Raw genomic sequence first — 17,417 nt, forward strand, 5'->3', positions numbered from 1 at the left:
CCTTTTAAAATGTCCACATTCTCACAGACTTCCTGTTGTGTTGGAGAGGCTGTAGAGCAGTAGGTAACATTATGCACATGTTTTGGCCTTGCAAGCATCTCACTAGTTTCTGGAAAAGCGTCTTTCAATGCATTTTCAGTGTCACTGGAATACTTACTTCACCGAAACCCAAAATGGCAATTCTGAACTTCACTATCGATAATTCCCCCTCCTATCGTATTGTGGTTACATTTTGTTAGCAGCTAGATCACTCATAAGGAGAAGCTGGAAATCCGATAAAGTGCCAAACCTTTCAGAGGCTCTTGAAATTGTACAAACACACCATCTATATGAATCCTTACAAGCTAGCAAAAGTAGTCATAGAAAAATCTGAATCACAATGGAATATATGGAAAACTTGGTAAAAGACGCAACAGTCTCTCTCCGAATATTTATCTTTTCACTTAGGTACTGGTCAGACATTGTCCTTTCTCTTCCTCTTCTTGTCTCTTATGGCTCTACTTTTATTTTTGCCGAACCCCTTTATATCTTATTGCCAATAAAAGCATTCCTAAGTGTTATCGCCTTTGAAATGTTCAGATTCAAACTCAATGTATTTTTTATTTTTTTTTGTATTTTTGTATTGTATTTTTTGTATTGTTATTCCTTTGGTAACTGTTGTAATTTGTATTATGGGACTGCTTTACAATTTGTTTTGTATTATTCAAAAATACTTGAATAAAAATTAATGAAAAGAAAAATCCTGCTATATTGCCCATTAAGGAGAACACAGCTTGATATCCAAACTAAGGGTCGGGCACATCAAACAAATACAGGCAGAAAAAAAAAAAAAGGCATTAATGTAGCCACTTGCAGAACCTTCCCAAAAAATGAGCATCTACAAAAGCAGACATGTTGACAGTATTTGTCACTGTGGTACAAAAATGACAGGCCTCAGAACAAAAGAAAACACACTGCCAAAGTGAAGCAACTTTAATTAAAAAAAAAATGGAAAAATTGGTAATTTATTACCTCATAGGCCTGCACTAAGCAATAACTGAGCAGGTGCGAGGTGAGAGGGGCCATAGCCTTAAGGGGGCTGGCCTTCAGTTTTCTATGTGCCTAGTGTCCATTTTTCTGTAGGCAGCAAAATAACTCTAAGTTGCTTAATTATAGGCAATGCAGAAATGTATTTAGCATCTTCTTTACTAGAGCAATCTGTAAAGTGCAAAACAAATCCATACATACCCATGACATATCCATTATTCCTCATATTGTTTGAGGAACGAAGTGAGCAGGCGGAGTTGGTGCAGTCAGGTAGCTTACTTGGTGAATATGACCAGGGTTTACTGTATTATGTATCCGAGGGGAACTGCTATAAGGTGGGCTTAGAGGATGCCATGGTCCTACATAGTGATATGTAGGCACAAAAGGCACACATGAGTCAAAACCAGGTAAAGGAGGCTGGCTATATGGATCCGGCATAAAAGGGTAATATACTGGTCCAGGTGGAGGAGGCAGAGAGTCCACATTAGGAAATTGTCCTGCAAGATACAAATAGATACATTTTTTTTTGGGGCAGGATAAGGATACTGCCAGGCTTATTATATAAGAAATAAAGCTGTAAGATTACAACTGTAGCCACACAGTGTTTCATGCATCTGCTAGGAGGCTTAAAGTGAATGTAAACCCTCACACATATCCAGTGAAGTGAACAGCCTCAGATGATACACAGAGATTAAACAAATCCTCCTACATAAGTTTTACTTGTATATCTGCTATCTTCAGCTTTCTAGACTGTTTAGAAAGTGCACATCCTGTTAGAATTTTCTCTTCCTGATTCACCTGTGGGAGGGAAGTTTGGCCATACACTGAGATAGCGGATTGGAGGAAAGGCACACACCCCCTTCTCCACACAGGCAGAGGAAGAAAGAACTGTGCTGTGAATAGGCCAGCTCTCTGCCAATATATTTATAGCACCCACCTCGAAAAAAATTCAGCCTGGATTTCTCTCAGTTGACGGAGAACTTGGCAGAAGGGATCATGCTGATAACTGAAGAATGGGGCAGGAGAAAGCTACGGGACTTAGGGCTTTGAAGAGAGATTGGTAAACACTACAGTTATATTTGATCAAAAGGTCAAATTTAATGAATCAGGTTTACATCCACTTTAAGGCTGTCTGGCTACACAGTGCCCAGTGCTATTGCTACCTGCATAAATCAAATGCATTTTGATCAAATATCCGTACATCTGGAAAACTCTACACAATTTTTATTGAAAGGAAAACAAAAAACCGAATTTTTGTCTTACTGTAAAATCCTTTCCTTTGAGGTTCACTAACGGACACAGCTCCATGTCTTCCTAGACCCTTGGGCTTTTTACTGCTCTCTCTTCAGGAGTAGGACCAGGCGGAAACAATTTTGGCTACGCCCCTAAGGCAGTCCCAGGGGGTATACACCATCGCTTCCTGCTATAGGACTTCAATTTGTAACAAGCAGGGCCAGAAGAATACATAACTCAACCCAACAGGATGGGGGGGGGGGGGGGGGAGGGTGCCGCGTCCATCAGTGAACCTCAGAGATGAGGATTTTATGATAAGACAAAAATCCAGTTCTCTTTCATTCACTGACGGACACAGCTCCATGTGTTCTTAGACCCTTGGGACGTCCCAAAGCAGTGTCAATATGAGGAGTGGGAAAAACACAGCAATATATATAATTCCCAACAAGGGCTAAACATAGCCAACCAGGTAAAACAGGAGCTCAACAAGGAACATCTGGAGCTCACCACCAGGAAATAATACATCCTCAAGAGGCAGGAGCCTCAAACCGCAGCCTGCAAAACTTTTTGTTTTCGCCTTCCTCTGGATCAACAGCGGGTATAGGATTGTGTATATGGGATTGTATGGTAGGGTTTTCAATACTGTTTTTTTTTTTTTTTATGGTTGAACCCGATGGACTTGTGTCTTTTTTCAACCTGACTAACTATGCAACTATGAACGCAGCATCTGAAGATGCAAGTACATCCACCTTACAAAAAAAACATTGTGAATGTGTGTACAGACGACCACGTAGCCACCTTGCACACCTGAACCACTGACCCCTGATGACGGAAGGCCCAGGAGGCACTAAACGCCCTCGTAGAATGCGCCTCGACAGGGAAAAGAGAAACCTGACCCTTAATAGAATAGGCCTGCATCACGGTCTGCCTGATCTATCTGGAAATGGTCGCAGCAGATGTGGCCTGCTCCTTACGGATGGACCTTGTAAGAACAAATAATCGGAATTCTGAATCGACTCAATCGCCGCCAGGTACACCCTAATTGCCTGAACTACATTCCAGGGAGTGTAGAGAAATTTCTTTAGGGTGTTTCACTTAGGACATAAGGACGGCAACACAATATCTTCATTCAAATGAAACCCAGAGACAACCTTAGGAAGGAACACCTAACAGAGTCGGATCACCACTTTGTCCCTGTGAACCACCAGGTAAGGCGACCGACAGGACAACCAGGCAACTACGACACCCTAAGCGCAGAAGTAATAAATGCCACCTTCAGCGACAGAGTGAGCAGAGGAAGTTTACAAACATTTTCAAAAGAAGGCTGGCTTTTGAAGTACCGACAGTACCAAGTTGAGATCCCAGGGAGGTGCCAGGGATCGCACCGGAAGAGCCAGATGGCAAATCCCCTGCAAAAAAGTGTGAACAAAGGACTTTGTCACCAATGGACTTTGTAAAAATACAGCAAAGGCGGAAATCCGGCCCTTGATAGTGCCCAGAGCCAAAAGGCGAGACACAGAAAAAGGAATGGGGAGAAACCCCCCCCCCCCCCCCCCCCCGAGACTCACACCAAGTAATGTTTGCCTTCCAAACTGGATGATAAACCTTCCTAGAAGTAGATTTCCTAGCTTTTAACAGAGAAGAAATTACTGACTTCCAAGGAACGTCTACTACCAGCCTTACCAGGCCTGCGTTCCAAGACTGGCAAGGCCAGTCTGGCACCACCAGAATGACTGGAATCACTTCCACCTCGACTCTGCATAGCATTTTGACAGAAGTTGTATTGGAGGAAAAGCTTAAATCGTCTGATACTGACCCCAGGGGGCCACCAGGGCATCTGCAGCGTGGACCAGAGGATCCCCAGACCTTGACACAAATCTTTGCACCTTCCTGTTGAGACGGGAGGCCAACAGGACCCCATCGGGAGTCTCCCACCGAATACACAGTTGATGAAACACCTCCGAATGGAACCTGATCACCCAAATCTCCAGGATGTTGAGCGGCAGACTGGACTCCTCTCGGGTCCCAACACCTTGAGTCGAGTTTACTCCCAAGACGTCTCCCCACCCAGACGGACTGGCATCTGTGGAAAGTACTGTCCAATACAGGGGAAGAAAATACTTTTCCAGATGAAGCGCTGAAGAGCCACTATATCAGAGACCCGCTCGTACCCCAGCTCAACCAGATTAGATTGCGCAGTGACTGCGGGTCCTTGTTCTATTTAGCAAGAATCTCACTTTGCAGAGGTTTGGTATGGAACTAAGCAAACCGAACCACCTTGAAGGTGGAGACCATCAGACCCAGCACTTGCATACAAGTTCTGACCGACCATTTGACAACAGGAGCCGAATTGCATCCTGCAACTTCAGTAGCTTCGCTGGTGGAAGAAACACCTAGGACGAGGAGGAATACAGCGTCAGACCCAATTAGTCCAGTCAGGTGGACAGAGTCGGAGCCGATTTCTGAAAATTCAACGTCGATCCGAATTCTTATAGAGTTTGCACAGTAATGTCCAAATCAACTTCTAGAGCTGATGAAGACTGCACGCAGAAGCAGATCATCTAGGTAGCCTAGTACCACGATCCCCTTCTCCCGAAGCAAGGCAAAACCGGGGCCACCACTTTTGTAAACACCCGAGGAGCTGAAGGGAGACCACAGGATAACGCCAAGAATTGATAGTGCTCCTTGCCCACAGCAAAGGGAAGAAAAAACAGAATTTTTGTAAAATCTTACCTGTAAAATTCCTTTCTCTGAGTCCTCCGACAGTCGCCGCCTCTTCATATTCGTCACATATGGGGTATTAGACTTTGCTCCGAAGGAGTAGCTAGGCAACAGAATATGTTAACATTAAAGCTTTTAACATATCCCACCCTCAAGGGGTGGTCCCCTCAGTCAATACCCTCCTACTTCCTGCAACCATATCTCAGTTTCAGTGGAATAGCAGTAGAGTATACAACCAAACCCCAAAAGAGGGGCGGGGGCGGCGACTGTCGGAGGACTCAGAGAAAGGAATTTTACAGGTAAGATTTTACAAAAATTCCGTTTTCTCTTACGTCCTCCGACAGTCGCCGCCTCTTCATATTCGTCACATATGGGGACGTCCCAAAGCAGTGCAAACATGAGGGGTGGGAAACGCATCCGCGCCGAAAGGCAACGCAGTCTCCGCATCAAAGAAAGGAACCTTACCAAAGGAAGGAAACCAGCTGGGCTACAGGAAAAATAATTGCTCAACAGGAGCAACAACCCAGGAAAAGACAAAGAACCAGGGGATAAAAAACTCATCCCAACAGCCAGAGGTCCCCAACAAGGGACCCTAGGGAATTGCCGCACTAAGAACCTTGCGGCCAAAAGAAGCATCTGCCGATGCCTGAACATCTACTTTGTAGAATTTTGTGAAAGTGTGTACGGTCGACCAGGTCGCCGCCTTACACACCTGGGCTACAGAAGCCCCATGACGACAGGCCCAAGACGTACTCCGAGATCTAGTAGAGTGCGCCTTCACAGGCACAGGGGGAACCTTCCCCTGCAAGGCATACGCCTGTTCAATGGTCTGCCTGATCCATTTGGCGATGGTAGAGGCCGAGGCCGCCATGCCCTTCCGAGGACCCTCTGGAAGAACAAACAAGGAGTCCGTCTTTCGAAAAGACTCAGTCGATTTAAGGTAAACCCTTATCGCCCGAACAACATCCAAAGAATGTAGTCTCACCTCCTTTGGATGTTTAGGCTTCGCGCACAGCGAAGGCAAGACAATATCCTCATTAAGATGGAATTCCGAAACTCACTTCGGAAGAAAAGAAGGGTTAGGTCGCAAGACCACCTTATCCAAATGAACAACCAGATACGGAGACTTGCAGGACAAAGCCGCCAGCTCCGACACTCTGCGAGCCGAAGTGATCGCAACCAAAAAGGCGACCTTTTTGGACAACATAGACAACGAGATCTCCCTGATCTGTTCAAAAGGAGCACGTTGTAACACAGATAGAACGAGATTCAAGTCCCAAGGGGGCAGAGGATCCCTCCTAGGAGGAACCAGATGCCGCACTCCCTGAACAAAAGTGCCAACCAAGGAGTTGGAAGCCACGGGACGTTGAAACAGAACGGCGCAGACACCTGACCCTTTATCGTAGCCAGCGCCAAACGCTGATCGACACCTGTTTGAAGGAAGGACAGCACTCGGGAAACCGAGTACGTGCGGGGTGAAAACCCCCTGGACTCACACCAGGCAAAATAGGCCTTCCAAGTACGGTAGTAAACCTTCCCCGAGGAAGACTTCCTCGCGTTGATCAAGGTATGAACGACCTCTGGGGAGAGACCTTTCTCCTTCAGGACCTCGGTCTCAACAGCCAGGCCGTCAAAGCCAGCGACTGTAAAGCAGGATGGTATATCGGCCCTTGAGACAGGAGATCGTCTCGAAGAGGCAGACGCCACGGGGCGTCGACCGCCAGATTCACGAGGTCTGCGTACCAGGACCGGCGAGGCCAGTCCGGTGCCACAAGAATCACCGTGCTGCGTTCCGAGTGTAACCTGTGAAGGAACCTGGACAGCAACTGAATCGGTGGAAACGCGTACATCAGCTTGTACTGATGCCACGGGGCCACTAACGCGTCCGACGCGTCTGCCCGAGGGTCGCGCGTCCTTGCCACGAACCTTCTCACCTTGTTGTTGAGACGAGACACGAACAGGTCCACATCTGGAAGACCCCACTTCGCGCACAACATCTGGAAGACAGCCGGGTGGAGAGACCATTCCCCCTGATCCAGGGTCTGGCGACTCAGATAGTCCGCCTGCCAGTTCTCCACCCCCGGAATGTGCACCGCCGTTATCGCCGGGACATGAGTCTCGGCCCAAGACAGAATGTCGGCCACTTCTCGAGCCGCTCGGGCACTCCTGGTGCCCCCTTGGTGGTTGATGTAGGCCACCGCCGTGGCATTGTCCGTCTACACCCGAACCGGGCAGCCCTGCAGCCGGTCCGTCCAGCGATGAAGACAGAGATTTATCGCGCGCAATTCCAGAATGTTGATCGGAAGGGAGGACTCCCCCTCCGACCAAGTTCCCTGGGCGGACAGAACGCCCAGAACACCACCCCAGCCCGACAGGCTGGCATCCGTGGTGATTACCGTCCACAAGATAGGACGAAACGACTTGCCCCCGGACACCATCGGGGACTGGAGCCACCACAGAAGGTCTCTTCTGGTGCGATGACTCAACAAGATTTGAAGATCCAGAGATTGAGGTCGCCCGTCCCACATGGACAGGATCTCCGCTTGGAGACCCCGCGTGTGAAACTGGGCGAAGGGAATCGCCTCGAAGGCCGAGACCATCAATCCCAGACATCTCATGCACGTCCGCAGAGACGAGTGCGGAACGTCCCTGAGGGACCTGACTTCCTCCTGAAGAGTTCTGAGTTTGTCTTCCAGCAGGAAGACCTTCGCCTGCACCGAGTCTAGGATCATTCTCAGGTAGGGAAGACGAACCGACGGACTCAGTGTCGACTTTGGAAAATTTATTGTCCAACCAAACTCCTGCAGAGTTTGCATCGTGACAGACAGGTCCTTCTCCAGACCCTGGCTGGTCGCAGACCGAACCAGAATGTCGTCCAGATACCCCAGGACAGAAATGCCCTGGGCTCTCAATAATGCCAGAACCGGTGCAAGCACCTTGGTGAAAACCCGCGGAGCCGAGGCGAGACCAAAAGGCAACGCCACGAACTGGTAGTGATCCTCCGCAATGGCGAATCGAAGGTACCTCTGGTGACCCTCGAAAATGGGGATGTGAAGATACGCATCCTTCAAATCGATGGAGGCCATGAATTCCCCCGGAACCAGGGCAGCCACCACCGACCGCAGGGATTCCATGCGGAACTTGCGAACCCGCACAGAGCGGTTCAGAGCCTTCAAGTCCAGAATTGGACGAACCTTGCCCTCCTTCCTGGGCACGGTGAACAGATTGGAATAAAACCCCCGAAATCTGTCCCGATGAGGCACCGGAACCACCACTCCCTGAGCCCTCAGGTCCCGTAAACGCTCTGGAGACAGTTGAAGATTTGAGGGAAAAAATCTGCTCTCCGGCCGAGAGAGAAACTCGATCTTGTAACCAGATCGAACGATCTCCTGAACCCATCTGTCCCGCACGCGGGCCAACCAGGGTTGAAGAAAACCGAGCAAGCGTCCCCCCACCCCAAAACTGGGTGAGGGCGCCCCTTCAGGCCGCACTGTTATGGGCTGCGGATCCGGACTGACCGGACTTCTGTTTCCCAGACCAGGGCTTCTTTTGAGAGCCTCGACCTTTGAACGGTTTGCCCTTGTAGTGCGACCGAAAGGCACGAAAGGACCCCTGAGGGGGCCGAAAATTAGCATGCTTCTTCCCAGAAGCCCCCTTAGCCTTGGGGAAATGGGGCAAGAGAGTGCTCTTACCTCCGGTGATCCCCTTAATCAACACATCCAAGGACTCCCCAAAAAGGCGAGACCCATCATAAGGCAGATTGGCTAAGGTCTTACGTGAAGATTGGTCCACTGACCAACATTTCAACCAAACCAGGCGGCGAGACAACACCGCCACGCTGTGCACACGTGCAGCCAACGGGACTAAGTCCAAGTCCGCATCACACAGATACATGACACCCTGGTGGATTTGATCCACCATATCCAGGGTCGCCGGCGAGGCCGAATCGGCCACTAGGACGCGCCTAAGCATCTGCGTCCAACTTGCGACAGCCTGGGCCACCATGAGAGAGGCAAACAGAGCCTTAAGCATAGAACCCGTAACAGAGTAAGTATGACGGGCAAGAGACTCCAATCTCCTATCCGTGGCATCACGGAACACTGGGGAATCCTCTGCAGGAATCGCAGTGGATTTGTTTAAAACCGCAATTGCGTGATCCACCGGGGGTGGCACACACCACCGTTCATCAGTGGAAGGCGAGAAAGGATAACGCAGCTTGAACCTACTTGGCACAGCAAAAGGTTTGCGTAGATTGCGCCATTGTTCCTTAACAGCGCGCTGAAAATCATCATTGCAGGGAAAAACCTGCGGCGTCCTGCGTTTTCTCTGCGTCCCATAAGCCGCCAAGGCAGCGGGGGGACACACTTCATCCTGCAAACGCAGCGTTTGTTTTATGGAAGCAATCAATTCATCCATGATTGCAAGCTCTTCAGGCGAGCCAGGGGGAGAATTATCAACCCCTTCAACTTCAGCCTCCACCTCGGACCCCACTAGATCCAGGGAGGAGCGGGACCCCGATAAGGAGACCCCCGCCATAACAGCCCCATCACCTTCACCCTCAGAATCAGAGGAAAGAGAAACTCTGGGTCTCTTAGTAGATTGAGCAGCCACCAGCATCTGCACCTGAGCAGCAAGGCCAGCCACAATAGTGGCTAAATCCCCCCCTGGGGGGGAAACAGCGGTCCCCTGGCTTTCCACCAAGGTGGCAGGAAATTTGCCCTCCTAAGAATCCATTGCCCCAATATCAAATGCCGGATAATAAAGGGTTAGCTGCCCCTTTAACAAGTGCGGCGAGCGCAGCCCACCGCACCACACACAAGCACAATGAGACCCCCACAGGGACAATAAAACTGACACAGGCAATGGATAAGAAGGATATAACCTGAGGAGACCCTCGCCGCTGCTGCTGCCTCGATTGGTGTACCCAGGAGAAGAGGAAGTGATGAGACCAGGGTGCTCTATTAAAGCCTATGGGAGGCTACAAGAAAATGGCCGCCATGCATGTAGAACATGCGGCCGGAGCGAGTGTAGGCAAAATGGCGCCGTTTGGCGCCGAAACCGCCGCTCCACAGTACAGTAATGCACACATTTTTCCATATATAAAAAACATGGTAGATCGCCGCAGCGATCGCTGTATAGTGCCCAAACATGCCACAAAACATGCCCCACAGCACACAGCTTCTCACACTGACAAAGCTGACACACATAGTGTCACACAGCTCCCCCCCCCCCCTTGCAGCCCACAGCATGCAGCAGAGTGATAGGGAGACAAACAGTGAGAACAGAGGCAGGTTACACAGTCCCAGACTGACACCCCCCCCAGACAGACAGGTCCCCACATAGATACACTTACCTCACAATGGCGTGGGGGACCCGCACAGGCGAACAAGCCGCTGCACATGAGGCAGGGAGAGTCGCATACAAGACGCACAAAATGGGGGTTAAGAAACCGCACAGCGTCCAGTGAGGTAGCCACCTCACCAATCATCCCTGCACCAAACAGGGATGGGTCGTTCACTGTGCCAGGAGCGTTACCTGGCTGAACGCTCGATGGCAGGCTGGGAAGCCACTGACCCACGACCTGCGACCAGGGGGATCAGCCCGAGACCCAGCCTGCATGATCCTCTTCATCAGAAGAACTAACTAATGCTGACAAAAAGAACAGCTAAGCAAAGGTAGAGAGAAAACTCAAACAAAAAATCAAAAAAGAAGAAAGAGTCTGGGGCACAAAGCCCCAGCACAGAGAGAGCCAGCCACTCCTGACAAGCTAGACATTGAAACTGAGATATGGTTGCAGGGAGTCAGGAATATTATACAGAAATTCACGGAACATAAAGTGGAGGAGGAGGACCCGGGTTTTTTTTTGCTACATCTATCAGATATACCGGTAAAGAGATATGAAAGTTCTATCATCCCCTTCCTGGTTAATGCGGCTAAAGCATGCATTCCAGGCAACTGGAAGAAAACACAACCACCCGCATTAGCAGAATGGATAAATAGAGTAGAAGAAATGAGAAGAATGGAAGAGTTAATTGCTTTTTCACAAAATAGACAGGAGAAATACAAAAAAATTTGGGATCCATGGAACCACTTTATGGTTTCTGAAGAGGGTAATAATATGTTATAGGATAAGTTAGGAGGAATAGATCTGAGGAGAAGATGACTTCTAATCGACAGCCGTGGTTCATAGGGGTTCAGAATTTTTTTTTTTTTTTTGTGTTTTTTGGGTGGGACGGGAAAGGGGAAAAAAAGTGGGCAAAAATATTATTTTTATAGATTATAGGATAAATAAGATATAAAAAAAGTAAGTAATGATAATTATTGCAATAGAGATGGCTTTTTATGCTGAAATGTTACATGTATGCATTGTTGGAAAATCCTGAATAAAATTCATATTTGAGAGATATGGTTGCAGGAAGTAGGAGGGTATTGACTGAGGGGACCACCCCTTGAGGGTGGGATATGTTAAAAGCTTTAATGTTAACATATTCTGTTGCCTAGCTACTCCTTCGGAGCAAAGTCTAATACCCCATATGTGACGAATATGAAGAGGCGGCGACTGTCGGAGGACGTAAGAGAAACACTGGTTCCCGACATATTGGAATATGAAGGTAAGCGTCCTTGATAATGATGGAGGCCAAAAGATCCCCCTGATGAAGGAATGCCACTACCCTGTGAATGGACTCCATCCGAAACTCCTGAACCCGCACAAAGTGGTTTAGAGTCTTGAGGTCCAAGATCGGGCGGACCATGCCTTCCTTCTTGGGAATGGTAAACAGATTTGAATAAAAACCTTCAAAAGGTTCTGACTCTGGAACCGGTGCAATGACTTCTTGTGCTAACAAATCCTGCACTGCCCCGTAGAGGCCCTGCAGCCGATCGTGAGGCAGGTGTAAGTGGGAAGGAAAGAACCTTGGCCTGAGGCAAGGACTGAAACTCTATCTTAAAACCAAACCAACTTGTGGACCCATTTGTCCTGAATAAACAGGGTCCACGGGTTCAGAAAGAAATTAAAGACAGACCCCCCCCACCCCAGATACAGCGAGGGTGCCCCTTCAGGCTGAGGAAGACTAGTCTGCGGAACCAACAGGGCTCGCTTTTGACTTACCATTCCAGGGTCTCTTGGAGCCACCCGTGAAATTATGGGTGGATCTTAACCCCTTTTCCTGCGATCCAGTCGGATGAAAGGGCGACGAGTTTCCTTGCCCCTAGCAACCTGCGGAAGTAAGGTACTCTTACCTCCCGTAAGGCCCATAATGATCTCCTCCATAGAGGCACCAAACAACCAGTCACCCTCAAAAGGTAGATCAGTCAGCACCTTTTTAGGCCAGTACTTCAACCAAATCATGCGGCGAAGGACCACCGCTGTTACAGAAACTCTGCCAGCCAAGGGGTCTGGATTCAAAGATACATCACAAATGAACTGTAGCGCCCTCAACTGATCCGCCAGCTCAGGAAGGTGTTGACCTCCTTCCAGATCCTGGTGTAAAATTTGCCCATTCTGTTAAGGTCCGGGATACCAAGGTGATGGCAACACCGGCCTCAACAATGAACCTGCCACAGTGAAAAGGTAACAGACCAGAGCCTCAGCTCTCTTGTCCATGGGATCCTTAATGAATAGAGAATCCTCCACCGGCAAAAGTGTGGCCTTATTTAGCCTGGAAACCTGAGAATCCACCGACGGTGAAACTAAGTTTCTTCAGGAGAGACTCCTCAAGGGGATATCTCCTAGCGAAACACTTAGGTATTCCAACCATGCGTTTCGGGGAACCCCACTGACTAGTGACAATCTCGTCAAAATAGGCAGGAAAGGGGAACACCTTAGTCACCTTGGAAGATCTGCGGGTGCCAAACTGCACCAGTGTCGCTGACTCAGCATTAGCGGAGTCTTTCAACCTCCACCAGTGCTTTTTCATGCGTGGCTGCAGAGGAGGAGGATTCCTCCTCACGGTTAGAGCACTCAGGATGTATGGACACAGACCCAGTGGGCTGACTTGCGTTTGCGGCAGGAAAATCAACCTCAGACTCTGAGTAGTCAGAGGATACAGGTGAAGGGGCCATATCAACCTTTGACACAAGTGACTGCAGGGCCGCTGTCATGGCCACCAGGGCAGACTGAGACCCAGAGGGTCCCGCAGTTTAAAGGAATGGGTCAAGTGGTGATACACGCTCCAGGGCCGCCATGGTTAAATCCAAGCTGCACTGTGCACAAAAGAAAAAGTGTTTTATTTTTTATTTTTTGAAAAAAAAAAAAAAAACCCCACACACTGCTCGGACAATCCCAAGTACCAGCACACCCACGACGCTGTATACCCACAGAGACTCACCACCAAAGCTGGAGAGTGCCAAACAGCTTGCCACACTGCGATTAAAAAGGGAAAGGAAGCGCCGACACTGACACTAGAGACCTACGCTGCACAGCACTGCACTACAAGAAAATTGCCGCCACTATAGATTACAAAGGGAAACCCAAAACATGGCTGCTGAACTACACAAACATCGCTGCCGAGGCTAGGGAAAACATCCAACGGAAAAAGGGTAGCGCCATGCGGAACCCGGGACCCCAGGGAAGTAATAGTCCACCAGGGGGGATGCCCCCAGGACCCCCCCCCCCCCTCCCACAGTGCAAAAAGAGCAGGCACCACTAAAGGGGGGGCCGCCAGCGGCACACTCCCACCACCCTCCAGCCCAGCACCAATAAAGCCCCCTACCCCAAAAAACACCAGACGACCAATGCAGGGGAAACCCCGCTAGGGAGAGGGGGAAAAGTTGAGGGGGAGTGACACGGGGGGCTTACCATCCCCAGGGAGGGCCTCCAACCACCCCAGCAATTCCCAGAAAAAAAGAGAGGAGGACACTACCCAACACACCTGGCATTAGGCGGGCACCACTCCTGGCAGTCCACTGCACCATCTTGTAATGGGGGTGCTGCGGCCAAAGGTATGCTGCGACTGATCGTGACTGCAGTCGTGACCAGGACCTATGTGACCTCGCGGGGTGTTTCACTCGCCAGCCAGCCCCCGTCCAGTGGGGCTATGTGGCGGCCAGCCTAGGGCGGAGCTAATAGTTGGGTCACGCTCGCAGGCCAGATTGGGAAGACCATAAGGATCTAGGACATCCAGTGCGTTGCCCAGTCCAGCTGTTGATAGTTGGTCACACAGGAACAGAAAATAAGAGAAAAGAAAAAATTTAATTCAAAAGGAAAAAATGCCAGGACCACAGATCCCAGCAGGGAACAAGATCCTTACTCCTGACTAGGCAGAAAAAAACGGAAGTCCTATAGCAGGAAGTGATGGTATACCCCCTGGGACATAGCAAAAATGGTTTCCGCCTAGTCCTACTCCTGAAGAGAGAGCAGCATAAGCCCAAGGGTCTAAGAAGACTTGGAGCTGTGTCCGTCAGTGAACGAAAAAGAGAAAACGGGATTTTTGTAAAATCTTACCGTAAAATTCCTTTCTCTAAATCCTCCGACAGTCGCCGCCCACTCATACAGTCTTCACCAATGGGGTATTGACTTCCTCTCCATAGGAGTAGCTAGGCATAAGACTTATTAAAACAAAAGCATTTACATAGACACACCCATAGGGGCTGTCCCACTGGTCCAATACCCCCCTGCAATTCGCCATCCATACTCAGTTTGGTAGCAAGCAGTTAAGTGTATAAGAACCCCAAAAGAGGGACGGGGGCGGCGACTGTCGGAGGACTCAGAGAAAGGAATTTTACGGTAAGATTTTACAAAAATTCAGTTTTCTCTTACGTCCTCCGACAGTCGCCGCCCACTCATACAGTCTTCACCAATGGGGATGTCCCAAAGCAGTGTAGACATGAGGGGTGGGAAACGCAACCGTCAGAAAAGGCAACGCAGTACCCACATCCGAGAAAGGAACCTTACGTGAACAGCAATGGAACCTTCTGGGCAACAAAAAAGCTCAACAGGAGCAACAACCCAGGAAAACAAATAACCAAGGGGGTAAACAACCCCAACAGCCAGGGACCCACACAAAACCAGGGTCCCCCTACGGTACTGCCGCACAGAGAACTTTGCGGCCAAAGGAGGCATCAGCTGATGCCAGAACATCAATTTTGTAGAATTTGGAAAAGGTGTGCACTGACGACCAAGTCCCAGCCTTGCACACCTGGGCCACCTGAGGCCTGATGCCGGAAAGCCCAGGATGCACTCACCAATCTGGTAGAGTGCACCTTGACAGGGAAGGGTGGTACCCGTTCCGTCAACGAATAGGCCTGAACAATTGTCTGTCTGATCCATTTTGCAATGGTCGCTGCAGACGCAGCCATACCCTTCCGAGGTCCCTCAGGAAGGACAAAGAGAATCCGATTGTCGAAAGGATTCAGTCCCTGACAGGTAAACCCTGATCGCCCTGACAACATCCAAAGAATGCAAGGCAATCTCCTTAGGATTCGCACAGAGCGAAGGTAAAACAATGTCCTCATTGAGGTGAAAATCAGAAACCACCTTTGGAAGAAAGGACGGGTTAGGTCGCAAGACCACCTTATCCCTATGAACCACCAGGTAAGGGGAGCGGCAAGACAACGACGCCAACTCCGACACTCTGCAAGCAGAAGTGATTGCTACCAGAAAGGCAACCTTTTTAGACAGCAGAGGTAACGAAATTTCCCTGATGTTTTCAAACGGGGAACGTTGTAACACGGACAGAACCAAGTTCAAGTCCCATGGAGGTAAGGGCTCCCTTTGAGGAGGGGCCAAGTAATGCACACCTTGAATAAAGGTGCGAATCAAGGAATGAGACGCCACAGGGCGCTGGAAAAGAACAGCCAGTGCAGATACCTGGCCATTAATGGTGGCCAACGCAAGGCGCTGGTCCACACCAGACTGGAGGAAAGCCAACACTCTCGTCACCGAGTATGAACGAGGAGAGAAACCCCTGGACTCACACCAGGCAAAATAAGCTTTCCATGTACGGTAATAAATCTTACCAGACGAGGCTTTTCTAGCCTTGATTAAAGTAGGAATGACCTCTGAGGAGAGACCCCTGTCTCTCAGGACCTGGCTTTCAACAGCCATGCCGTTAAAGCCAGCAACTGTAAAGCAGGATGGAAGATCGGTCCCTGAGACAGGAGATCTTCTCGCATCGGCAGCCGCCATGGAGGCTCGACGACCAGGTGAATGACGTCCGCGTACCAGGACCGGCGTGGCCAGTCCGGCACCCCCAGAATCACCAGTGTTGGTTCCGAGGCCAACCTGCGAAGGAACCTGGACAACAACCGAATCGGAGGAAAGGCATATATCAGATGATACTGATGCCAAGGCACCACCAGCGCATCCGAGGCGTCTGCCAGAGGATCACACGTTCTTGCCACGAGAACCTTTCCACCTTGTGGTTTAGCCGAGACGCGAACAGATCCACATCCGGGGATCCCCACTTCGCACACAGCATTTGAAATGCCTCCGGGTGCAGGGACCATTCCCCCTGGTCCAGGGTCTGGCGGCTCAGATAATCGGCCTGCCAATTCTCTACACCCGGAATGTGAACTGCCGATATCGCTGGGACACGAGTCTCGGCCCAAGACAGAATACTGGTCACCTCCTGGGCCGCCCGGGCACTCCTGGTGCCCCCTTGATGGTTGATGTAAGCCACCGCAGTGGCATTGTCCGTCTGCACCTGTAAAGGACGGCCCTGAAGATGATTCGACCAATGGAGCAGACACAGCCTGATCGCTCTCAACTCCAATATGTTTATCGGAAGGGAGGATTCCTCCTCCGACCAAGTGCCCTGGGGCGACAGGTTGCCCAGGATGCCACCCCAGCCCGACAGGCTGGCATCTGTGGCAATCACCGTCCACAGTAACGGCCAGAAGGATTTTCCTTCCGACACAGCCGGGGACTGAAGCCACCACAAGAGATCCATTCTGGTTCGGCGACTCAGAGACACTCTCAGATCCAAGGACTGAGGTAGTCTGTCCCACCTGGCCATGATCTCCGCATGGAGAGATCGCATGTGAAACTGTGCAAATGGTATCGCCTCGAAGGCCGATACCATCAACCCCAGGGACTTCATACAGGTCCTGAGTGACTAGGATTCGTTGTCCCTGAGGGACCCGACCTCGGACTGCAGGGTCCGGAGCTTGGCCTCCGGTAAGAACACCTTTGCTTGATCAGAGTCCAGAACCATTCCCAAATACGGGAGACGAACCGATGGAGACAAGGTTGACTTCTGAACGTTGATGGTCAAACCGAACTCCTGGAGCGTCTGGACCGTAGTGGACAGATCGCGCAGCAGGCTCTGACTGGCACTCGATCTTAACAGGAGATTGTCCAGATAACCCAAGACCGCAATGCCCTGTGCCCGCAACAGGCCCAGAACAGGCGCCAACACTTTGGTAAAGACCCTTGCAGCCGAAGCGAGACCGAAAGGTAACGCCACAAACTGATAATGTTCCTCCGCGATAGCGAATCG

The 17,417-nt window shown here is 50.0% G+C and overlaps 1 protein-coding gene across 1 annotated transcript in view; it reads right to left on the reverse strand.

Annotated features, from left to right (window-relative positions):
* Positions 1-1,248: 1,248 nt before the first annotated feature.
* The window catches only part of LOC309559816 (UDP-N-acetylglucosamine transferase subunit ALG13-like), a gene marked incomplete at both ends in the record, with an annotated part of 487,662 nt that continues 471,493 nt past the window's right edge, over positions 1,249-17,417 (reverse strand). The window contains one exon of the mRNA XM_082263251.1: positions 1,249-1,523. Within this exon, the coding sequence (XP_082119377.1) occupies positions 1,249-1,523 (275 nt within the window). The remainder of the gene's footprint in view (positions 1,524-17,417) is intronic.

Source organism: Pelophylax lessonae (assembly GCF_965119305.1).
Source record: "Pelophylax lessonae genome assembly, chromosome: 7".
Lineage (NCBI taxonomy): Eukaryota > Metazoa > Chordata > Amphibia > Anura > Ranidae > Pelophylax > Pelophylax lessonae.